We start from the raw sequence: 17608 nt of genomic DNA, 5'->3' as shown, positions 1-17608 counted from the left end.
CGGCGTGCGACACCAACCATTGTACGACTAAGTATAAATTGGGCTTAACATACCGTGACTGAATAGAATCAAAGACGACCATTAACATTGCTGACTTCTCCCTCCTAGCAATTACTGGCGTGAACACAGCAGTCCTAAGTATATATCCTCACTGTTATACCAGGGTTCACATGCTGCTATTAGGCTACAGTTAAAAGGAGAGTAGGGTCGTAAGTCTGTGATATGATGCAAACATGGATCCATCAACACATTTTTGTTACATTCTTAGCTCGACTGTCCCTCAGAGGTTACATGTTTTGTTAAGACGTTGGTACTGTAGGTTTTGATTGATTGATTGGATACTTTATTAACAGTTTGCAAAGAAAAGCACAGGGAAGTTCAATACAAGGTCTGAGAATTTTAAACCCAAGAAAGCACTATGGCTTGTTTCCATTGAGGTCCTTTGTACTCAATTCATCGAAACATTTAATGACAGACAAATATACTCTACTATGCAAAAACATCATATAAACGGGTAGAATTCGTAAATTCGTTTTTTTTTCAGCAAGATACTTTTCAACCTGTTCATAAACTATTATTTCCATAACTTTCGAGATGGAACTAAGAATAGAAATAGGGCGGTAGTTGCCGGGGTCTAATTTGCTTCCTTTTTTGTACAAAGGGGTTACTCTCACTAGTTTAAAATCTTGGGGGATGCATCCCTGTTTAATGGAGAGGTTTATTATGTGGGCAATGGTTGGAGCAAAGGAGGCGGCTGAGTCTCTGAGAAATTTCGAGGGGATATTGTCATGGCCAATGGCCTTGTTTTGTTGAAGGGCACTACATTTTTTAAACACATCATCAGTTCTCACCATGGTGAGTTTAAAATCATCTTTGCGTACACCTAGATTTTGGTAGAAAGCTTGGATGTGCTTTACACCATAAAGCCCAGAGTGAGAGGGCAGTTTGTTAACCAGTGTTGTGGCTATGGTTGTAAATAAGATGTTTAAGCGATTAGCCACATCCAGCTTGTCGACCTGTGTACTCCTGAGCTCAGTGGACAAGTCCAGCTTCACCAGTTCGTGATTAAAGGCCTCATAGAGTAGGTTTTTAGGGATCTAGATAAGACTGTTTTGTGACAGCCGGCCTTGGGTTTTTGTTATTTACGTGTACAGAAGATGATATAGTGATCACTTAACAAATTTGGTCTCAGAAAAGCTCAGAATGTTAGCCTTACCGTCGCAAAACATTTCTCTGATTTGTGCCAGTTAGGCCCAGCAATATGCAGACCCTTAGCACCAAAAATAGTGTCCATGTTTTCGATGGGCGAATAGGGAATAGGTACTTGTACTAGGAAACCTTGTCCACAAATGCTTTATAACATAGACAGTAATATTGCTAGACTAGACCATCTTGGACATAATAATAATAGTAACAACTAGAAAAAGTGCTCCTCGGAGCACAGGTCTCCGCCAGGTCAGGTAAGTTATTGTGGCCTCCTGGTGGCGCTATAATAGGCCAATGTGAAAAGGGTGGCATTTCTTCCTCGGCCTAGTGGGAATGTGCGTGCAAATTTTCACGGAAATCGCACGCCGCGTTCATGATTTCAGACATTTTGTTCAAAACGGACCAATCCTGCAAACTTTGGAAGTCAACCTTAGTCAATCAGGATGGAATATGAAATATCGGACAGATGCGTCTTGATCACATGACTATAGAGATACTGTGTACCGATTTGTGTGATGTTTGGATACAATCTGAAGGATTAATATCCAAAAATGTATTTGACATAAGTCGGCCTCCTGGTGGCGCTGTAAAAAGCAGATGTGAAAAATGCAGTGCAGATGTTTTTCCTTGGCCTCTAGGGAGTAGGCGTGCAAAGTTTCACGCAGATCGGTGCAGTTATAGTTAAAAATGCAAATCGGCCTGTTATAGCGCCACCATGAGGCTGATGTGAAAAGTTTTAAGTGCCATTTCTTCCTCGGCCTAGTGGGAATGTGCGTGTGCAATTTTATGCAAATGGCAAGCTGCGTTCATGATTTGAGGCAGTTTGTTCAAAACGGACCAATCCTGCAAACTTTGGATGGTAACCTTAGCCAATGAGGATGGAATATGGGAAATCGGACAGATCAGGGTTGATCACATGACTATAGAGATACTGTGTACCGATCTGCATGAGGTTTGGTTAAAAACTGTAGGAGTAATGGGAAAAAGTGGGTTTTGCACAAATCGGCCTCCTGGTGGCGCTATAACAGGCCCATGTGAAAAAATTGAGGCAGAGGTTCTGAATTGGCATCCAGGGAGTGTGTGTGCACAGTTTCGCAGCGACCGGGCCAACGGTGCCGGAGATTTGGTGCTAACACACAGACAGGACACACGGACGGACGGACGGACGGACGGACACACGGACACACGGACGGACGGACAGGGGCGAAAACATACTCTCTCGCCATGCCTTTCGGCCTGGCGGAGACAATAATGCAATATCATCCGGGTCATCGGTCAGTAGGAGACTCTTTGCAGCGGCTTCGATGTGCTCTTTGAGTCTTCTGACCGATGACCCAGTCATCAAATTATTGGCTTAGGAATGCGACAAAAGCAAAGAAAAACTCCATGAATTCAAGGTTTCATGGGGTGTGTAATAAGTATTTTTTGGGGCGAACTACTCCTTTAACCTTTATTTGTTAGTGCAATCCCTAGTGATGTGACCACTTGATTTTAGTAGACTTCCAACTACTCCCTCACTCTCTACAATCCCTCCCCAGTTAGCAACAAACACACTCCTCCCTTCCTCTTCTCTGCTCTGTCCTAAACTCCCCACCGTCAGCACAACTCTTTATTTTCTCTTTCTACAACAGTGGCAATAGAATGCTGCCAGCCACTCTGAAGTATAGGCTTTACCCCCTGGCGGCCCTGCCGCTACGTAACCTGCTTTCCAAAGGGCAGGAAGGCCTGTCTCTGGCCCAGTGCCTGATGGGGTCCGACAGCAGTGTGTTCTGGGATTACGTCTGCTGAAAAGAAGGGCATTCCATCACTGGCGGCCTTTGTCGCAGAGCGGCCACTGTTTGCTTTCGACAAGACAGCTGTTCAAAGCCCACACGGCCCCACGGACGGTGTGAAGAGAGTGAGCCCACGGCCCACGGGCGACTTCCGTCCATTGATGGCGGAGGCGGACATAGAGTAGGCAGGCTTCACTACCCTAGGGCTGAGATGGACAAAATCACAATATTTTTGACCAAATACGTCGATATCGATATTGAGACGATATTGTGGGGATGACTATTGGTGCTTTCACAAAACATTTACACTGACATTTTTGATAATATAAGTAATGCCTATGTAATAGCCTAAATAAATGGGTAAAGGCAAATAATAGGGTTAGAACAAAGTTCAGGCAATTACATCACTTTACAGTAATGCAGACTTTAAAACCAGGAAAAGACAACACTTATGCTATTACTTATTATATTGATAATTCCCAAACAATATTAGTCTCATCACAATATCGATATTTTCCCAAACTAGTAATAGCGCCTCTTATATCAAGTGAAATATCTCACTCAAATGTATGGTATATTTAGTCTGCGTGTATGTGATACACATGTGGGTGGGTGTGAGCGATGACATCTACACTACAGTATATGCATGTGTTCACACGAGGACATGTACAGTATACATGCATGTATGTATGTTACGTATGTGTGTGTGTGTGTGTGTGTGTGTGTGTGTGTGTGTGTGTGGGTGTGTGTGTGTGTGTGTGTGTGTGTGTGTGTGTGTGTGTGTGACTGCATGTGAGGGTGGAAGGTGTGTGTATGTGTACTGTAATTAGCAGGTCATCCTAATGAGTGCTTGTTGCGTGTGCAGCAGCAGCTGTCCTAACACAGAGGAATGATAATGAATAGACACAGCAACACAGCTGGAACACAACAGAGGCAGCAGTAACACAGGCAGCAGACTTTACGCTGTGGGGAATCATTATTTGAACAGAAAAACTAACATTTGTGAACCACTCTCAACACCTCACTGTCATCTGGATTGAATTGACTGCTTTCTCCTAATCAACAATTTGGTGTTCTTTTTGCCTAGCTCCAACCCCTAAATTGCTAGTCACGCCCATGAAAATATTCTGAGCTGAGAATCAGGCTGGTCTGCTTTTGTCCCCAAGTATTTTAATACGAGAAAAGATACATAGTTATGTCATATATGATATCCAATGACAATTGAGAAAATACAGCCAAGGAAAGTGGTCTGATAACTTCACTTATTTCCAATATTTATAACAATTAATTATATAAAGTTTGAACAGAATACACATTGGTGTGTAAAAACTCACATAGAAAATACCACTACAAACGTTTGACTAGGATTACCCCGCTGTTTGCTGGAACTGTGGCTCCACCTGGTGGTACATTCACTGAAATGTTTGTTCACAGAAACATATTTTGGACTGGCAATGATCAGGTGTCGAAAGAATGCAAAGACAGAACAAAAGTAAAATCATGTTTTTCATTTATTTCCCATTTCAATCTTTTTTTCCAGGGGAAAAAAATATTTAAATGCGATAAAGACATGAATGTGCTTCTAATCTTACATTTTAAAGTATATGTGATCAATGACTTAGCCAACATTCCTGCCTATTTAGAGCTTGTTCTATTCACATAAAGATGCATACACATCTCCTCACTCAAGCTACACAGCAATGAAAGCTAATCCATCAGTACAGACAATAAGCATGAAAAAGTACAGGAAAATGTATACTTCTTACACAAAAAGCAGGCATTGAAGAATCTCAGTGTGCACTGTGCAGAGATACTGGGATAGCAGTTATGGCACAGAAACAAACCAGAGTCCATACTATACTGTACATGTAAGTAAGGCAACAGGAACAATAGATTTGGATCTCAAAGGGTAGTGTGTGTGTGTGTTTCTCACGTTTAAGAGATCAAAGGAAGAGTGTATGTTTTGTACACGTGTTGAGGTGGTCAAAGATGCAGACATCTACATTAAATTGAAATCATACTGTACAACATTCTAGTTTAGAGCATATAATCTTCTATAACCATTCATTCTGCATGTTCTCATTTTCCATCCTTTCCATGTTTGAAACATGAGCAAGCAGTTATGGGAAAGGTCTGTGTATGGTTTCAAAAACCTTTGTTTGGTCAAATTTGGTCATCGAGTCGATATTCTAATCCACACCAATTGCCAGGTAAATGTAACCCTCTTATAGAGGATTCCTTGCTTTGACTACAAGCACAGAATATATCCTTCCCTTCAAAAGCACACAACTGACAATCAATCATCATAAGGTCGGAAGTACGCCTGTCCACATTGAGTGTGTATTCTGTGCAGCATAGTTCAATACATTATTCACTCATTCAAATTTCACTAACGGGAGGCGTTTTTACAGACGCTATATAATGTTGAGTGTTATGGACAAACATGAACATCAATAAAACCAGGGGAAAAGTTCACAGGTTTTTTTTGTTGATGAAAAAAATAACTGGACAGTAAATAAAAAATAAAAATAAATGTGTGTTTACCTGTTCATCTGTCAGCATTACGTTTTAATACAGGCCGTTTATTTAGAGCTTGGAAACCCGGACGAAGGGAGGTTGACCTGTTCTCATGTCTTTGTCTCTGTTGAGTGAGTCTACATGTTTTGTATGCAAGTCATTGCTTTGCTTTTACTTGAGGTTTTTGAGCTGTTGGTTGGTGTTGTTGATCTTGAGATCCATCTTGTCCACTTTGTTCAGCAGAGAATCTAGATCGGCATCCTGGCTATCTATCTCAGTCTGGAGGCCCAGTCCCAGGCCCTTTAGTCTGCTCAGGCCCAGCGACATATCATCTAGGTGACCACACATAAAGAAGGTTTCAATTCACTTCAACTTACTATTGGCTGTTAATTGTTAACTTTGAGGGTGGATAAATGTACACTGAGGATTTTACTGTGTACAACTAAAAAGGGTCTGTTGAGTTTCTCCACATACACATTTTGTAGTGTACTACACACAGAATCCTGTCTAACCAGATCAGCATTTATTTATGGGTACACAAAGCTACTCTTTTGTAAGTGTTCTTGTGTGTTGGTTCCAACAAATCTAGCACACAACTTCTGTTATACTGTATGTACTGTACCCTTTGTCAGTACACAATTTAGGTTAGATTAAGTCATACATGTGATAAGGGTTTAAAAAAAGTAGACAGGTATTCCTACCTAGGTTGTTGTCCAGCGTCTGGTGGGCAGTCTTAAGGTAGGAGTTCTGAGAGTAGCCATTCTGTCTGGATACGCTGTCAGTGTCATCTATACCGGCAGCAGCCCCAAATCCTAAAACACACAAAACAGAACAAATACTTGTGCCATGTCCAATCACACTCATTTACCGATAGTTATTGTGCAACTCTGGTGCAAATCCTTACCCCCTGTATCCAACTTCCTCAGGTTGGGATGGCTGGCTTGGTACTTATCTTCATGTCCTTTACTGCTGGACAAGGCATTCTGTAATCTGAAAGAACGGTGATGCCGTCAGATAAGCATTGTTTATTTAAATAACACGGACCAGTCAATGAAAAAGACCTTCAACAGAGGAAAAAGTAAATGTTTTATAGAAGGAAAGTTGTAACATCTGTAGCGAGTACGTAATGGTATGGTTCCTTGCACTATAGGTTAAGTTAGTAACCCTTGGCCCAAGGGGACATAGCACTCGAAAATAACTGCCACAGATGAGGGGCCGATGACCTAGTGATGCTGGCTGCTATCCACCCTCTAGACCCTTTGATGATGAAAGAGATAACATTAATCTCACTTGAGTTCACAGGAGATGAAAAGTGCCCAGAAACATAAATGATTCAACAATGAATACCAGCCAGCCCATAAAGACGTGGGGTGGGTGGATAGGAATAATATACCTATAGCTCAATGAAGGACAAACAGATTGGCCCCAAATCTGAGAGAGACTAATTACACTCAATGCTTGGATCTCTGGCTAGACAGGTCAAAGCAGAGGTCACAGACCTGGGTGTGATTTTAGATTAAAATGTAATTCTAATTTTAACCAGGTCACAAAATTAAGAACAGCCTTTCTTCACAACATGGCTGAAGTGAGACCTTTTTATAAATCAGAAAGATGCAGAAGTGCTTATCCACGCTTTTATTACAAGCCGACTAGACTATTGTAACTCCCTTTTTACAGAACTACCCAAAAAATCTATATGAAAATTACAGGTAATCCAGAATGCGGCAGCTGGAATTTGAGCAAATACCAGAAGAAGAGATCCCATTAGTCCAGTCCTGGCGACACTGCACTGGCTATCTTTATCTTTTAGAATTGATTTTAAAGCACTTGTATTTGTTTACAAGGCACTTAATAACATGGCACCTTCATATATTGAAGATTCTATAAATGTTTATGTTCCAACTAGAACACTCAGGTCCTCCTCCGCTCTCCTACTAGATGTTCCCAATGCACTTCATAAAAACACCGGTGATGGCGAGCTCTCTTAGCGTTCAAGTAAGCTGAAGTCATCTTATGTTCACGTCCTGTTTTTTATTATTTATTACTATACTGTTTAGTTATGTTTTTGTTTGCCATTTTTTTTTTTCTTTCTGGCATCCTTCTATTTATTATGTTAAATGTTAAGCACTTAGTTTGGTATACTACGTATATAGAGCATCGCAGTTCCCGCCCCTTCCGGGTTCCACCGCAAAATACTCAATGCATTTTTCCCATTGACATTTCCAAAAATATTTATATCAATTAATTTAAGCCTAGAATCAAGCCAATAAAACATGACCATCATCATGACCATAAAACGTTTGATTCTGTGATTATTTTTTTTTGAAAACGGCAAAACAAAGGGTATTTATTAAATATAGTATATCATATAATTAAATATAAAATAAAAAATGTATTGGCTTGATTCTAGGCTTAAATTAATTGATATAAATATTTTTGGAAATGTCAATGGGAAAAATGCATTGAGTTTTTTCTTCCGGCACCAGGAAAAACCAGGAAGTGGGCGGGAACTGCGATGCTCTATAGTGTAACATGGTAGAACACACCACTGGAAGTAATACTGAGTGTTAAAGGAGAGATCCGCCCATTTTAAGTGTTATCTTTGATGTGTCGCAAATCACTCACCATCATTGAAAGGGACGTTGAGTTATTCGTGCAGAACGAGATCACGCTGGTTGCTTGTTTCTTCCACAGACACCAGGTTCTGTGAGAGAAACAAGCAACCAGCGTCATCTCGTTCTGCACGAACGATAGCTCGTGCGCGACTTTCAGTGCATGTTTGAGTATCATGAGACTCCACGATGAGCAGTAGTAGAGAAAAAACTAACTTTGCATCGGTTATAATAGACGATTTTCACTCTTACACGGGCTCCCATTATGCCACGGAGGGGGTCGCCAGACTGAACGACAGGGGACTCTCTGGAATAACTCAACGTCCCTTTCAATGTTGGTGAGTGATTAGCGACACATCAAAGATAACACTTAAAATGGGCGGATCTCTCCTTTAACTTTAACTCTCAGAGCTAGACACTCTGGATTTTGCTGTGTAATGTAGGGAAATTGCTTGCGCCTGTCAGATAACAGTTTGGAGTGGAGGATGGTGCCATGATGACTACTAGTGAGGGGAGTTGCTATCCGACCCAGACTGAGTAGCTGCCAAACCAATCTAAGATGTTGCCATGGTGCTGAAACAGCACCATTGGTACGACGGACACACTTACAAAATATCCCAGAAGTGGGCATGAATTAAATACTAAATTAAAAAAAGGATGTCTGTTATTACTTGTCGCTGGCCTGGTAGGTGTTGGTTGGCTGCTCAGGTTGGGGCTTGGCAGTCTCTGGCTTGGCCTTGAAGTAGTTGACAAGGCCTCCCCACACACTCTTGATACCATTGATGTGCTTCTGGCTGGTCTTCAGGTCCTGTTCCATGTTGTCCACCATCTTATCTGTCCTCTTCAGAACCTCCCCCTGACGCATCAACTCCTACACACACAGGCAGAGACGGAGGGCGGGTCAATACAATGTGGAGGTGCACTGGTAGATGATCGGATAGTGAGTTGACAACATGATCACACCAATTCCAGCCAATTCCAGTTCAATTCCAGGCGGAGAACTGAGTTCCATGTCCTTCCTCCTCTCTGCCCTCAGTTTCCATCTACATAAAGTAAAAAGTGGCAAGTGCCTAAAAAACTTGAAATGATGCTTTAGTGTCTGCAGGTTATAACATTTGGGTGTTTTCTATTTCACATCTTGTCAAGCAGTCGGGACAAAGTCTTTTTATGTCAGCACACACGTGCTTTGATGGTCCTGTACTTTCCCTTCCACTCTCAGCCGTAGCTGTGTGTCTGTAACTGATCTGCACCAGACATCACCATATACTGTAATTTATTTAATTTCTTAATATTGACCCTGGATATCCCTGTTTTATTTATCAATATACTACTATTGTGTATAATATTTTACTATCACTGTCACTTTACCACTATGGACATTTAGTTTTAGTTTTGTTCAATGTGTCTATATGTTGTCCTGTTTATTGGGTATTGCTCTTGGTATTTTTTTATTTTTTTGTGTACAGCACTTTGGTTCAACACTGTTGTTTCAAAATGTGCTATATAAATAAAGTGGATTGCTAATGTTTTGTAATTGTATGTTGCCCACTTGGCACTTCTTGCACGTCTGTCCATCCTTGAAGGGGTCTCCTCCTTTATGATCATTCCTGAGGTTTCTTCCTTTCCTTTTCCGGCCAAGGGTTTTTCCTTGAGGGCTTTCCGTCGCTCAACTGAGTCATTTTGTTTCCTTTGTTAAATGTGGGCCTATGAAGTCATTTGAGACTGTGAGAGTAATTAAGGGTTATACAAATAAACACGCCTTGATTCAATTATGAAAACCATGCCGAAAACACTGGCCGCCCCCCCCCCGGTGCAAGTGGAGGACGCGAGCAGAGTGTCCGAGTGTGAAAGTTTGGGGTTTTGGAATTCAGCTTAAGAGAGAGAGAGAAAGATAGATAGATTGAGGGCCCTTTAGTAGCTTTGTCTAACAGGCAAGGCATGACATTGTGTTCACCAGGACAATGATGACATAGTTTGACATTGCCTACCTCTGCAGTATCCACACCCATCTTCTCAGATTCATAGATCATTCCAAGGGAACGGTAGCTGCTGTCGACAGCAGACTTGGCTGTACGCATCACTTCCTGCTGGAGGTACTTCTGCTTCCGCTCAGCATCACTCATGCCTCTATCCATGGGGTCCTCATTAAAGTCACTTCCACTAGGCCCACACACTTCCTCCTCATCGTCATCTGCAAACGGGTTGTGGGATTTGGGGTAGGCCATCTAAAAACAAATAATACAACTATGTATCCTTATTACAATCACACCATTCAAAGTAATAGAGGTACAGAAAAGAACATATGGCGGCCCGTTATATTTGGTTCCTCAGGAACCAAATATTTTTATTTGGTTCCTTATATTCTGATCACCCTCATCACGGCTTTTCACATTTCAAGATAACAGCAGCCATCACAATCACAAATGATCATCAAACACATTCCATTAGACATAATAGATGTTATAAAATAAAATACCTAAACAAAACTTTCATGTAAGGTTGGTTAACGTTAGCCAATGGTGTAAAGTAACTAGGTACATTTACTCAAGTACTGTACTTAAGTACAATTTGAGGTATTTTTTACTTTACTGGAGTATTTCCAACTTCTACTCCACTACATCTTAGAAGCAAATATTGTACTTTTACTCCACTACAATTACATGAAAACTTGAGTTACTAGTTACTTTGCAGATATAAATTATTACATTATAAAACATACATTAACCACTTTAGCCCCATTTAATACACAGGCTATTTGAAAATAGCCATCAAGCTCACATGCAAGGTGTTGTTGCAGAACGGCTGTTTTCAAAGATTGTAGTACTTTTACTTTTGGTACTTTAAGTATATTTTGATGCCAATACTTTTGTACTTTCACTCAAGAAACATTTTGAACACAGGCCTTTTACTTAGTTGTAACTGAGTATTTTTTATATTGTGGTATTGCTACTTTTACTTAAGTAAAATATCTGTTAATATTCTTCCACCACTGACGTTAGCTAGGTCAACTAGGCAGGGTGTTGATTAAAATGATAGTGATAATAATCATATACTGAAAACAACTAGTTAGTAATTAAATACGATTCATGACAACATGCTCAAGCGGTTGCTGGCCACGTAAAGCTAACGGGGCTGAACAACCAATCACACCCATCCCACCATGACGCATCAAACATATAAACATGTGTTCTTCAAATCTAATATTTTGTGAACACAAACACAACTAAGTTATTAATACTGCACAAACCTTTGACCCCGAGATGTGATGTTGTTCTTCTGTCAGCTGACTGTTCTGTTCTGAGAGCCTTCTTCCTGCCAACGTGGTGACGTAACGTTCCTGCTTGTCGTCAACAGCACGGCGGCTGCGCAGCGAATGTCCTAAAAGCAGTGGTTCGTTCTCAAACTTTTTCATGTCAAGAAGAACCCTCAAATTGACACTTATTACCCCGCGGACCCCCATTTGAAAAGATATGCCAAGGACCCCCCAATGCATAACAGAAGATTTTTACGGCTCGCAGTGATTTTCAACCATTTTAATTTCAAGGACCTCCAATTTGACATGCACTAGGCTACGGACCCCCATTTAATATGGCATTTCTATCTCTGGGAGTGGGACCCCAATTTATATTGTAAAATCAATTGTTAGTTTAACTCTGGAACCAAACCAAATTTGGTTTGGTTCCAGCTAGTTAAACTAACAAAGGGTCCGCGGGGTAATAAATAAGTGTCAATTTGGGGGTCCTTGACATGAAAAAGTTTGAGAACGAACCACTGCTTTTTAGGACAAGGCAAGGGGAAAGTGATTCTACATTCGCTGCGCAGCCATTTGGTTCTTCTTAACTATCTATAATTTAGCTGGGGACCCCCTGGAACTCCCTCAAGGACCCCTGGGGGTCCCCGGACCCCACTTTGAGAACCAATGTCCTAAAGTACAATATTTGTCTTTGACATGTAGTGGAGTGAAAGTCATGAGTATCCAAAAATACACATGAGTATCCAAAAATACTCAAGAAGTAAAATTACTTCGTTACTGTCCATCACTGGCAGTAACTTATGTCACTACTAGACTGTTTGGGATCAATTCACTTTGCAGTCTGCAGATCCGGTCTAGAGCGGATACGGAGTTGTGTGCGTGTGTGTGTGTGTGTGTGTGTGTGTGTGTGTGTGTGTGTGTGTGTGTGTGTGTGTGTGTGTGTGTGTGTGTGTGTGTGTGTGTGTGTGTGTGTGTGTGTGTGTGTGTGTGTGTGTGTGTGTCGCGCGCGTGCATGCGTGCGCACGTGCGCGTGCTGTGAGTGTATTAGAGTGTAAATTACCGGATACATGTAGGCGGGCTCCAGACCGGATACGAGCACTGAACAATAAATAGATAGAAACCCGATGACGCGTATTAATCTCTCACATCTGTCCACCGTTTTGTTCACGTGTATTATTACGGCGGAATGCGATAAAGAAAAACGTCAGATGTTACAACAAGCGTAAGCGCGCAAGGATCATCACGGGTTTGCGTGATTTATAAGTTACACGGTCGTTTGTCCCCGCTGAGCCGCCGTACTGCAGCAGCAACAGCAACAGCCTGAGCCAAAGCAGCAGCAGAACAGTACTGTCCTCTCCTCCCTTCACAATCACATTATTAATGTCAGATAAACATGGCTGCACCGAGGGGCTTTTATTTCAACACGGTTCTGTCATTAGCCCGCTCTCTAGCCGCCCACCGCCCCGCGCCGCTTGACAAGGTGAGACGTGAAACCGAACCATGTTATGATGATGTTGTTATTATTATTAATGTTAGTGGTGCAGCAACAGGGTTGTTGTGTCGGGAGTCTTTACTTTGCTTCCGCACAAGTGAGGCGTAATGATTAGTGACAGACAGTGTGGTCATCAGGCGACATATCTAACAGGTGTGTCATCATGACTGACTGTTGTACATTAGCAGTCTGTGTGACTGTGACATATAATGCGCCACTTGTGTTATTTATTCGTAATTTGTGGAGGAAGTATCCCTTTTTGTGGTCGGTTAATTCCATTCACCATTAACCACCACACTGCAGCACTGCGGTCAAACAGGTTTCAGAGAGAGAGGGAGAGAGAGAGAGAGAGAGACATCCATATTGCATCTTAGTTGCAACCTGTTGCTTGCTGCACAGTAAAAATCCATGTGTTAAAGCTACAATCCGGAGCTTTTATGTCCTAATACCACCATGACACCATGTGTCGCTCTTCACAAGACGGAGCCTTCCCCGCTTTTACATATAAGAAGATATTGCCCTTAAGGCTTATGAGCTTGAGGCAGGATAGAGGCTACTTGTTGTCAACCAGTAGGTGTCAACCAGTAGGTGTCCTACCCGACAACATGGTCTAAATTTAGTAGGTTTGCGTGCGAGGCCACCTCCAGCTACTGCAGAATGTAGTTATTGATTGATTGATTGATTGATTGATTGTATTGTTTGTTTTTGAATAACATTTGATTCATTATAATAAGTGTATAATGTACATTCTCAGAGTTAGAAATGGAAAAATTAACATGAAGATTTTGCTATGTAAGATCTTCATGTCTAATGTAGACATTTGTTTTGTTTTGATGCTGAGATCAGTAAATTGGGAAACAGCTTTTGCAAACTGATATTTTCCTTTTCCCTTCCTTTTGATACCCAGTGTTAATTTTGACTACAAATTCTGAATTAGTCTTAGTCTTTTGAATAACACACCATTTAGTTTGAGTCCTATTTTAGTCTTCTGAAATGGTTTAGTCTTAGTCTACTCTTTAGTCGACTAAATATCAAAACCTTAGTCTTTTAGTCTTTTAGTCTTAGTCTTAGTCAAAAACATTTACATGTAGCAAATTCAAAATGAACCCTGTCGATACCTAATATGGTAACAATATGGCCATTCCATTCCAACTCTACCAGAGCCCTACATCAAGGCACTGCTAAGTGGAGTTTCAGCAGTGTTAGTCCATCCATCATCCATCAATGCTTTTGTGAAATTTGTGCCAAATGAGGGTTCGAACATCATTCCTTCTCGGTTTCTCTCAGGTTAAAAAGCTACAATGCATGTGCCCAGTAGAAGTTCGGGGTGTGTTCAGCCTGGATGTGCGTCGCAGAGACGCTGTCCTAGCACTAGCTGTGTTTTTGGTGGAGTCAGACTTACAGGTGAGTGTTGGTTGGCAACAGGAGGAGGTTAGCCTTAACATGCTGGATCCAAAACCAATCACTTATACACCATGACTGCAGAGTCTACTGCATACAGCAGTGGTTTTCAACCTTTTTCATATCAAGGTCCATTATTTATTCGGCATTCGAGCCACGGACCACGGTTTGATGAGATTTAGCCTCTCAGACCCAAGACTTAGAATATTTTGTTGTCGTAGGATACGATTTTGTCCACAAGAGAGATAACAGGCAAACGTTGATCAAAATAACAATCATTCTGCATTCTCTAATTGTTTAGACTTCTTGTAAATTAAGTAATGTAGATGTTTAACAATAATGTAACTCTTGCGAGAGTAAAATGAAACCAAATGGACCCATAAGGGTCATTTTACGCTCTCAAGAGTTAAAGATCTATGATGGTCCATTTGGTTTCCAACTCTCCATCATTTAGCTGGGGACCACCTGGAACCCCCTCAAGGACCACTGGTGGTCCCCGGACCACTGGTTGAGAACCACTGGCATACAACGTTTAGCTATTGTATATTAGTTTCATTCCTGTGCTGTATCACAAGTCTACCAGTTCTTGCAGTCCTCCACAACACTTCACATGTATCAGTAGTACAGTACGTTAAACTCATTCCCTTAATCTGATTAAGTTGGCGATTAGACAGTCTGCTGGCTGTTTAAGCTTCCAAATCCATCGCAATCGAGACCTGAGCTAGAACATCTCCCAGTGGTGTGAGTTAGTTCACAGCCCACACCGTAAGCAGTAGCAGAACTTACTGTAAACCTTTTGTGCCAATATATGATTAGCTACTAATTGTGATTCAGTAATAAAATAAATAAAGAATACTTGTTTAATCTTCTTTTACATTTGTGATGACTCCTGTGTGGTGGCTATATACAACGTGTCCAGTGTTTGTAATGTGTGTAATGTTGTGCTTTCCTCTGGCAGCACAAAGAGACACTTGTTCCCTACTTGCTGAGCCTATTAAGAGGGTTACCACGGGTCCAATGGATCGAGGAAAGCTCAGGAAAGAAAGGAAGAGGTAACAGCAAACCTCTTATGGTCCAGAGTTTTTCTCTTACATTGTGTCTATTTAGGACTTTTTTTGCTTTCATTTGAACCAATTTTGTTTGAAATTTGCTTCAGGTCGCTGTACCCATTTATAAGGTCTTTTAGCAATTCCTTGTAATTGTTCAATAAAGTGTTAAGATATATCTTAAGATGAGCTGAGGTGGCGCAGTGGTTAAGTACCTGTCCACCACCGCTGAGTCTTGGGTTTGAATCCACTGGGGTGCATCCAGTTTGGCTGAGCATTTATAGTCTATACGAACACAATTGGCCATGTTCGGGGAGGGACGCCGGCCGGGGAGGGTGATCACTGTCACCGCACGGACTCCTGCGGGCTGGGGTGTGGTGCCTGCCAGCGGGTAATGTTGAACGGGAGGAGTAGGATGGAGGCACTACATCCTCCTGGTGGTGGCTCCTCATTGGCATTTGAGCCAGTAGGTTACAACAGCAGTGGCGACACTGAAGTGTTTGGGGAGGAATTAATTAGCATAGCTAAAGCATAGCTAAAGTGGAAGAAAAAAAACGTAAAAATAATTGGCTACAGCTGAGGCGTCTTCATAGAACATCTTAAGACACCAGCTTGCATAATATAACAGTAATTTTATATCTGATATAGTTAACTACTGATGTTTCCAAAGTTGTATTTTTATTAAATTTTAAGATAATTATTTATTTAGGCAATTTGTCTTTATTGCACGGAACACTTGTGAGCTCCTTGTGAGCATGTGGTCCACCAGGCACCCCTCAAAGTTGTATTAGTTCCATTTAGGGCTGGGCAATATATCAATATTATATCGTTGCTGTAGGGCAGAAACCTCCTATCTCCATATTCTAACTTTTTGTGTTTTTTTCCACAGCCGTGGTAACCAACCTTTTCAAGCCCATGAGCACTTTTTATTCCAATGTGTGAGCCCAGAACTACCTCTATAAATTATGTTCCAAAAAAAACACTTCTAAGGCATGACTAAGAAAAGAATAGAGTCTGCACACTGGTGATGCTGAAAATGCTCCGCTGTGTTTTTATTGTGTTTGACAACGCAATAAAAACAGCAGAGCTTTTTCAGTATCACCAGTGTGCAGACTCTATTATTTATTTTTTTAAATTATACTTTTGCTTTATTGATACTTTTGCACCTGGTTCACGGATGTGCGTGCACTACTTTTTTTCATGACTAAGACATTATCATATTTACTTAAGCTATTTCTGACAGGCAGTATGTGCATACTTCCACACAAAGGCTAGTAGTCTAAATACAGTAAGAATAAACTGTGTAATCAATGCCAAATATTAGAAAAACATTTATAAAAATGCCAAAATGATTTTAGGAGGAATGTACATTATAGGAGGTAAAATACATTTTACACCTTTATACAAAACCAACTACTTCGCATTGTGAGTTTGTAGATCATTTTGCTATTTTTGGGAGAGAGAAAAAGAAATATTGTCATAATATCGATATCAAGGTATTTGGTAAAACAATATGGTGATTGGTGATATTTGATTTTGTCCATATTGCCCAGCCTTAGTTAAATTTTTGCACTGGCCACATATTGTCTTATGTGGACATACTGTCCAGTACTTGTTCTCAGCGCCAGTGCACTTAGAAAGAATTTCAAACTTTGTTTCCTTCTCTTGAACATTTGATAAGCATTTGATAAGGTCTCCCGCGTTTGCAATTTGTATACGTCTGTTTGTGAGATTCGAGAGATTCCTGTGGTCATGCTGGTAGTTCTTATCTGCTTTTTCAGAATCTCTCCCTGTTGCCGAAAACTTCAGCTTCTGTTTAGTGACCCTGTTGTCAGATGTTGCTGAGAGGGACCCAAACTCCAGACAACAGGTCAGATATCTGTGTTCTCATCATTGTGAGAGAAATGTGCTAGAAAGAGTAGATCATTTTGTGTCTCTTGCAGTTGATTGCTGTGTTATGTAAATGTCTTCTCTTTTTTGGGGGGGGACAATTTCCTTTGCAGATTTTAGATACCGTCACGGAAGTTATGCAGGGGATCCTGGAGATGTGCCAGACACTGGAGAACCAGGATAAAGGTACAGCCGCACACACACTCACTCACTCACTCTTATGTAACTACCTAGATTTTAACCTAGGTACCAAACCGAACATGTAGACCATGTACTGTACAGTAGATCAGCTATTATTATTTTTTGCTACGTTTGAAAATGTGTGAATGTTTTGGGGAAAGTTTTGGAAAATGCAAAAAAATCTCACCTATAATGACATGCCCAAAATAGAGACGCCAGGGTTAAGTTGTTAACCCCTG

The 17608-nt window shown here is 41.1% G+C and overlaps 2 protein-coding genes across 2 annotated transcripts in view; one reads left to right on the top strand and one right to left on the bottom strand.

Moving 5' to 3' along the window:
* Nucleotides 1-4471: 4471 nt before the first annotated feature.
* snap29 (synaptosome associated protein 29) lies at nucleotides 4472-11429 on the bottom strand. The gene is made up of 6 exons (XM_080432821.1): nucleotides 11355-11429; nucleotides 10096-10332; nucleotides 8779-8978; nucleotides 6400-6485; nucleotides 6197-6307; nucleotides 4472-5827 (listed from the first exon to the last, which is right to left on the bottom strand). The coding sequence occupies exons 2-6, from the start codon at nucleotides 10330-10332 to the stop codon at nucleotides 5667-5669; spliced, it is 795 nt and encodes a 264-aa protein (XP_080288947.1). The 5' UTR covers nucleotides 11355-11429; the 3' UTR covers nucleotides 4472-5666.
* A 1078-nt stretch (nucleotides 11430-12507) lies between these two features.
* pi4kab (phosphatidylinositol 4-kinase, catalytic, alpha b) overlaps nucleotides 12508-17608 on the top strand; it is a 50216-nt gene continuing 45115 nt past the window's right edge. Inside the window, exons 1-5 of the mRNA XM_080433032.1 lie at nucleotides 12508-12840; nucleotides 14140-14256; nucleotides 15212-15305; nucleotides 17081-17169; nucleotides 17303-17375. Of these exons, the coding sequence (XP_080289158.1) occupies nucleotides 12754-12840; nucleotides 14140-14256; nucleotides 15212-15305; nucleotides 17081-17169; nucleotides 17303-17375 (460 nt within the window). The 5' untranslated portion in view covers nucleotides 12508-12753. The remainder of the gene's footprint in view (nucleotides 12841-14139; nucleotides 14257-15211; nucleotides 15306-17080; nucleotides 17170-17302; nucleotides 17376-17608) is intronic.

This window comes from Gymnoscopelus braueri, assembly GCF_963280865.1.
Source record: "Gymnoscopelus braueri genome assembly, chromosome: 7".
Classification (NCBI taxonomy): domain Eukaryota; kingdom Metazoa; phylum Chordata; class Actinopteri; order Myctophiformes; family Myctophidae; genus Gymnoscopelus; species Gymnoscopelus braueri.
The sequence above is the reverse complement of the archived record's forward strand: the minus strand, read 5'-3'. Positions and strand labels throughout refer to the sequence as shown.